At 60.0% G+C, this 7,698-nt stretch overlaps 1 protein-coding gene across 1 annotated transcript in view; it reads left to right on the top strand.

Moving 5' to 3' along the window:
• Positions 1-7,401, top strand: part of LOC148134628 (kinesin heavy chain-like) — a 54,350-nt gene extending 46,949 nt beyond the window's left edge. Inside the window, exons 4-7 of the mRNA XM_087985668.1 lie at positions 2,955-3,059; positions 3,208-3,256; positions 5,556-5,611; positions 7,255-7,401. Coding sequence (XP_087841794.1) covers positions 2,955-3,059; positions 3,208-3,256; positions 5,556-5,611; positions 7,255-7,401 — 357 coding nt within the window. The remainder of the gene's footprint in view (positions 1-2,954; positions 3,060-3,207; positions 3,257-5,555; positions 5,612-7,254) is intronic.
• Positions 7,402-7,698: the final 297 nt, after the last annotated feature.

Genomic DNA, 7,698 nt, shown 5'->3' on the forward strand with positions numbered 1-7,698 from the left:
TCACACACAATCACACACACAACCTCACCCACACACACTCACACTCTCACACACACTCACTCACACCCACAATCACACACACTCACACTCACTTACTCACACCCACACACACTCACACACACAATCACACACACACTCACATACAATCATACACACAACCTCACCCACACACACTCACACTCACACTCACCCACTCACAATCACACTCACCCACACACTCACACTCACTCACTCACACCACACTCACACCCACAATCACACACACACACACTCATACACACACACTCTCACACAGTCTCACACACACTCACATACACACACACACACACTCACACTCGCACACACTCTCACACACACACACTCTCAACACACTCTCACACACACACTCTCACTCTCTCAGTCACACACTCACACAACATACACACAGACACTCACCCACACCCACACACACTCACCCACACACACACACTCACACACACACATACACTCACACTCACCCACACACTCACCCACACACTCACCCACACACACTCCCACACACACTCCCACACACACTCCCACACACACTCACACACACACTTACACACACACACTCTCACACACACACTCACACACACACACACACAATCACACACAGAACCTCACCCACACACACTCACACACAATCACACACACAACCTCACCCACACACACACTCACACTCACACACACACACACATATACTCACTCACACACACACTCACACATACTCACTCACACCCACACACACTCACACACACACTAACACACACTCACACTGACACACACACAGTCACATACACACTCACACTGACACACACACTCACACATACCCACACACACCCACACACTCACATACACACATCCACACACACTCACACTCACACACTCACTCACTCACGCACTCACACACACACACACTCACTCACTCATGCACTCACACACACACTCACACTCACAAACACCCACACCCACATACCCACACACACACTCACACACACTCGCTCTCACACACTCACACACACTCACACACACTCACACACCCACACACTCACACTCAATCACACACACACACACTCACACTCAATCACACACACACTCACACACACACTCACACACACACACTCACACACACACTCACATACACTCACTCACACACACACTCACATGCACAAACACACATGCACTGACCCTCCCACAGCGCCCACTCCCTCAGCACTGACCCTCCCACAGCACCCGCTCCCTCAGCACTGACCCTCCCACAGCACCCACTCCCTCAGCACTGACCCTCCCTCAGCACCCACTCCCTCAGCACTGACCCTCCCACAGCACCCGCTCCCCCAGCACTGACCCTCCCACAGCACCCACTCCCTCAGCACTGACCCTCCCACAGCGCCAACTCCCTCAGCACTGACCCTCCCACAGCGCCCACTCCCTCAGCACTGACCCTCCCACAGCGCCAACTCCCTCAGCATTGACCCTCCCACAGCACCCACTCCCTCAGCGCTGACCCTCCCTCAGCACTGACCCTCCCACAGCGCCCACTCCCTCAGCACTGACCCTCCCACAGCACCCGCTCCCTCAGCACTGACCCTCCCACAGCACCCGCTCCCTCAGCACTGACCCTACCACAGCACCCACTCCCTCAGCACTGACCCTCCCACAGCACCCACTCCCTCAGCACTGACCCTCCCACACCACCCGCTTCCTCAACACTGACCCTCCCACAGCACCCGCTCCCTCAGCACTGACCCTCCCATAGCGCCCACTCCCTCAGCACTGACCCTCCCACAGCACCCGCTCCCTCAGCACTGATCCTCCCACAGCACCCACTCCCTCAGCACTGACCCTCCCACAGCACCCACTCCCTCAGCACTGACCCTCCCACACCACCCGCTTCCTCAACACTGACCCTCCCACAGCACCCGCTCCCTCAGCACTGACCCTCCCATAGCGCCCACTCCCTCAGCACTGACCCTCCCACAGCACCCGCTCCCTCAGCACTGACCCTACCACAGCACCCACTCCCTCAGCACTGACCCTACCACAGCACCCGCTCCCTCAGCACTGACCCTCCCACAGCACCCACTCCCTCAGCACTGACCCTCCCACAGCACCCGCTCCCTCAGCACTCACCCTCCCACAGCACCCGCTCCCTCAGCACTCACCCTCCCACAGCACCCACTCCCTCAGCACTGACCCTCCCACAGCACCCACTCCCTCAGCACTGACCCTCCCACAGCACCCGCTCCCTCAGCACTGACCCTCCCACAGCACACACTCCCTCAGCACTGACCCTCCCACAGCACCCACTCCCTGAGCACTGACCCTCCCACAGCACCCACTCCCTCAGCACTGACCCTCCCACAGCACCCGCTCCCTCAGCACTGACCCTCCCACAGCACCCACTCCCTCAGCACTGACCCTCCCACAGCACCCGCTCCCTCAACACTGACCCTCCCACAGCACCCACTCCCTCAGCACCGACCCTCCCACAGCACCCACTCCCTCAGCACTGACCCTCCCACAGCACCCACTCCCTCAGCACTGACCCTCCCACAGCACCCACTCCCTCAGCACTGACCCTCCCACAGCACCCGCTCCCTCAGCACTGACCCTCCCACAGCACCCACTCCCTCAGCCCTGACCCTCCCACAGCACCCGCTCCCTCAGCGCTGACCCTCCCACAGCACCCACTCCCTCAGCACTGACCCTCCCACAGCACCCACTCCCTCAGCACTGACCCTCCCACAGCGCCCACTCCCTCAGCACTGACCCTCCCACAGCACCCACTCCCTCAGCACTGACCCTCCCACAGCACCCGCTCCCTCAGCGCTGACCCTCCCACAGCACCCACTCCCTCAGCGCTGACCCTCCCAGAGTTGTTGTTTAGTGAGTTGCGAAAGGGACATAAATCTTTGATCATTCTCTTCCAGGGAGTTCTGCACGACACCCACCTGATGGGGATCATTCCGAGAATTGCCCACGACATCTTCAACCACATTTACTCCATGGACGAGAACCTGGAGTTCCATATCAAGGTGGGGGGGGGAGCGGGTATACTCCCTGGGTTTGGGGGTGGTGCTGAGGGGGGGGGGGGGGTGGGGGGCGAGGGCTGGCTAACGCGGCCGGAACGCTCCTTCAACTGTCCACCCAGTCACGCTCCCACCTTCCATTCGGTCTCCACAGGTTTCCTACTTCGAAATCTACATGGATAAGATCCGAGATCTGTTGGATGGTGAGTCTTTGCGTTGCCACTCGGCGTTCGGGAGTCCATTCGGCCCCGCGCTCGCCCCTCAGCAGATTAATCGGCCCCCTCTCAATCCCCACCCGTCCCGCCCTTTCAGACGGCCGTGTTCCTGGTGAGCCCTGTTTCCCATCAGAGCCTGCTCGCTCCATCCCCTAGTTCCCCCCCCCCCCCGCTTGCCAATTCCCTGACTATCCCCCCCCCCCCCCCACCCCCGTGTATTAGGTCAAAAGTGAGGATGTTCGCCGACCGCTGCACAGCTCTCAGCACCACCCGCCGCTCCCTCAGGTACTGAAGCAGCCCGTGTCCAATCGCAGCGAGGTTTGGACAAAATCCAGCCTTGGGCCGACAAGGGGCTAGTAACATTCACGCCACACAACCGCCAGGCTACGACCATCACTAATTAGAGACAGTATAACCATCGCCCCCTTGACGTTCAATGGCGTTACCGTCACTGAATCCCCTTCCCCCCACCCACTATCAACATCCTGGGCGTTACCGTCTCCAACCAGAGAGAGAGAAAATCTAACCATCGCCCCCTTGACGTTCAATGGCGTTACCGTCACTGAATCCCCCTTCCCCCCCCCCCCCACTATCAACATCCTGGGGGTTACCGTCTCCAACGAGAGAGAGAGAGAATCTAACTATCGCCCCCTTGACGTTCAATGGCGTTACCGTCACTGAATCCCCCTCTCCCCCCCCCTATCAACATCCTGGGGGTTACCGTCTCCAACGAGAGAGAGAGAATCTAACCATCGCCCCCTTGACGTTCAATGGCGTTACCGTCACTGAATCCCCCTTCCCCCCAACTATCAACATCCTGGGGGTTACCGTCTCCAAAGAGAGAGAGAGAATCTAACCATCGCCCCCTTGACGTTCAATGGCGTTACCGTCACTGAATTCCCCCCTCCCCCTCCCCCCCACTGTCAACATCCTGGGGGTTACCGTCTCCAACGAGAGAGAATCTAACCATCGCCCCCTTGATGTTCAATGGTGTTACCGTCACTGAATCCCCTTCCCCCACTATCAACATCCTGGGGGTTACCGTCTCCAACGAGAGAGAGAGAGAATCTAACCATCGCCCCCTTGACGTTCAATGGCGTTACCGTCACTGAATCCCCCTCCCCCCCCCCACTATCAACATCCTGGGCGTTACCGTCTCCAACCAGAGAGAGAGAGAATCTAACCATCGCCCCCTTGACGTTCAATGGCGTTACCGTCACTGAATCCCCCTCCCCCCCCACTATCAACATCCTGGGGGTTACCGTCTCCAATGAGAGAGAGAGAGAGAATCTAACCATCTCCCCCTTGACGTTCAATGGTGTTACCATCACTGAATCCCCCTCCCCCCCACTATCAACATCCTGGGGGTTACCATTGAGCAGAAACTGAACTGGGACCCAGCCCCATATCAATCCTGTGGCTTCAGGAGCAGGTCAGAGGCTGGGAATCCTGCAGCGATGTAACCCCCCTCCTCACTCCCTCCCCCGAAGCCTGTCCCACCATCGACATGTCAGGAGGGTGAGGGAATACTCCCAGCTCGCCCGGACGATGGGGGGAGGGTGGGGGGGGGCTGGCTCCCACACACACTCGAGCAGCTCCACACCGTCCGGGGGGGGGGGGGGGGGGGACAGAGCAGCTGCTGTTTGATTGGCCCCACATCCACAAACACCCCCTCCCTCCCTCCCTCCCCCCTCCCCGAAGCTCAGTCGCAGCAGGGTGTACCCTCTACAAGACCCACTGCAGTGATTCACCAAAGATCCTCAGGCAGCCCCTTCCAAACCCCACGGCCACGTTCCATCTGGAAGGACAAGGGGCAGCAGATACAGGGGAACACCCCCCACCCCCCCCCAACACCCATCACCCCCACTGCAAGTTCCCCTCCCTCCGAGCCCCTCACCATCCCGACTGGGGAATATTTCGGCCGTTCCCTCAGGGTCAGAACCCCCTCCCCGAGGGACGTTGTGGGTCTACCCTCCAGCAGGTGGGACGGCTGCGGGTCAAGGAAGGGTGGGGGGGGGGCAACTAGGGACGGGGTAATAAACGCTGGGCCCAGCCAGCGACGCCGATGAACTTTAAGAGTTTCTCACACACCTCCCACCCTTTTCAGGGTCAGAACGGGATCTGTTCCCTCTGCCCCATCCTCATTTCACCCCCACCCCTCTGGAACCCCCCCCCCACCCCCCACCCCCCCCCCCACCCCCCACCGCCCCCGACTCTGGTGCGCGTGAGCACTCCCACTCGGAGAGCGTGGTCTGATGCTGGCAATTCTCGGTTCCCTCTCTTCCAGTCGCCAAGACAAACCTTTCTGTTCACGAGGACAAGAACAGGGTTCCCTTCGTCAAGGTGAGAGACGACAGGGGGGGAGGGGAGGGGGTTTACACCCAAACTCTGCACTGATCCTGACAGTGTCTGATGTGGGGGGGGGGAGACGGTGTAGAGGGAGCTGTACTCTGTCCCGAAGCCCCTGCTGTCCCTGGGAGTGTTTGATGGGGGGGACGGTGTAGAGGGAGCTGTACTCTGTATCTAACCCCCTGTCCCTGGGAGTGTTTGATGGGGGGGACGGTGTAGAGGGAGCTGTACTCTGTATCTAACCCCCTGTCCCTGGGAGTGGGGGACGGTGTAGAGGGAGCTGTACTCTGTATCTAACCCCCTGTCCCTGGGAGTGGGGGACAGTGTAGAGGGAGCTTTACTCTGTATCTAACCCCCTGTCCCTGGGAGTGTTTGATGGGGGGGACGGTGTAGAGGGAGCTGTACTCTGTCCCGAAGCCCCTGCTGTCCCTGGGAGTGTTTGATGGGGGGGACGGTGTAGAGGGAGCTGTACTCTGTCCCGAAGCCCGTGCTGTCCCTGGGAGTGTTTGATGGGGGACGGGGACGGTGTAGAGGGAGCTGTACTCTGTCCTGAAGCCCCTGCTGTCCTTGGGAGTGTTTGACGGGGGACGGGGACGATGTAGAGGGAGCTGTACTCTGTACCTAACCCCCTGTCCCTGGGAGTGTTTGACGGGGGGGGGGGGACGGTGTAGAGGGAGCTGTACTCTGTACCTAACCCCCTGTCCCTGGGAGGGGGGGGACGGTGTAGAGGGAGCTGGACCCTGTATCTAACCCCCTGTCTCTGGGAGTGTTTGATGGAGGGGGGAATGGTGTAGAGGGAGCTGGACTCTGTATCTAACCCCCTGTCCCTGGGAGTGTTTGACGGGGGTGGGGGACGGTGTAGAGGGAGCTGTACTCTGTCCCGAAGCCCCTGTCCCTGGGAGGGGGGGACGGTGTAGAGAGAGCTGTACTCTGTCCCGAAGCCCCTGTCTCTGGGAGTGTTTGACGGGGGGGGGGGACGGTGTAGAGGGAGCTATACTCTGTATCTAACCCCCTGTCCCTGGGAGTGTTTGACGGGGGGGGGATGGTGTAGAGGGAGCTGTACTCTGTATCTAACCCCCTGTCCCTGGGAGTGATTGACGGGGGGTGGGGGGCGGTGTAGAGAGAGCTGTACTCTGTCCCGAAGCCCCTGCTGTCCCTGGGAGTGTTTGACGGGGGGTGGGGGACGGTGTAGAGGGAGCTGGACGCTGTCCCGAAGCCCCTGCTGTCCCTGGGAGTGTTTGACGGGGGGGGGGACGGTGTAGAGGGAGCTATACTCTGTATCTAACCCCCTGTCCCTGGGAGTGTTTGACGGGGGGGGGACGGTGTAGAGGGAGCTGTACTCTGTATCTAACCCCCTGTCCCTGGGAGTGTTTGACGGGGGGTTGGGGGACGGTGTAGAGGGAGCTGGACGCTGTCCCGAAGCCCCTGCTGTCCCTGGGAGTGTTTGACGGGGGGTGGGGGACGGTGTAGAGGGAGCTGTACTCTGTCCCGAAGCCCCTGCTGTCCCTGGGAGTGTTTGACGGGGGGTGGGGGGACGGTGTAGAGGGAGCTGGACGCTGTCCCGAAGCCCCTGCTGTCCCTGGGAGTGTTTGGGAATAGTGGAGTGCTGACCAGGGGTTTATCCCGTTGTGTTCCAGGGCTGTACAGAACGGTTTGTGTCCAGTCCGGAGGAAGTGATGGACGTGATTGACGAGGGGAAATGTAACCGTCATGTCGCTGTGACAAGTAAGTGCCTGGCCCGGGGCCGTCAAATACCTGTCCCCCCGTCGGGAGGCGACATCTGACCAGGGCAGCCCGAGCTGAAGGTGGGTGGGGGGAACGCCGGTGCCCACAGCCTGCAGCCTGAAATCTGACCACGCAGGATTACCACTGAGCGAGGCTAAACAGGAGGGGGGGGGGGCAACTCTGCTGCGGGAGAGTTTGGGGTTAATTCGGGAAATTGATCTCAAGGGGACTGAAGCATACTGTGTCGGGGGGGGGGGGGGGGGGGGGGCAGAGGGGGGGAACTGAGGCTGAGAAAGAAAATCAGGGTCGGTGGAAAAGCAAAGGAACTGGGGATAATTTACAGGAAAGCACTCAGA

Source organism: Chiloscyllium plagiosum, unplaced genomic scaffold (assembly GCF_037043375.1).
Source record: "Chiloscyllium plagiosum isolate Xiang-an unplaced genomic scaffold, Cpla_swu_hap1 HiC_scaffold_53Y, whole genome shotgun sequence".
Taxonomy (NCBI): Eukaryota; Metazoa; Chordata; class Chondrichthyes; order Orectolobiformes; family Hemiscylliidae; genus Chiloscyllium; species Chiloscyllium plagiosum.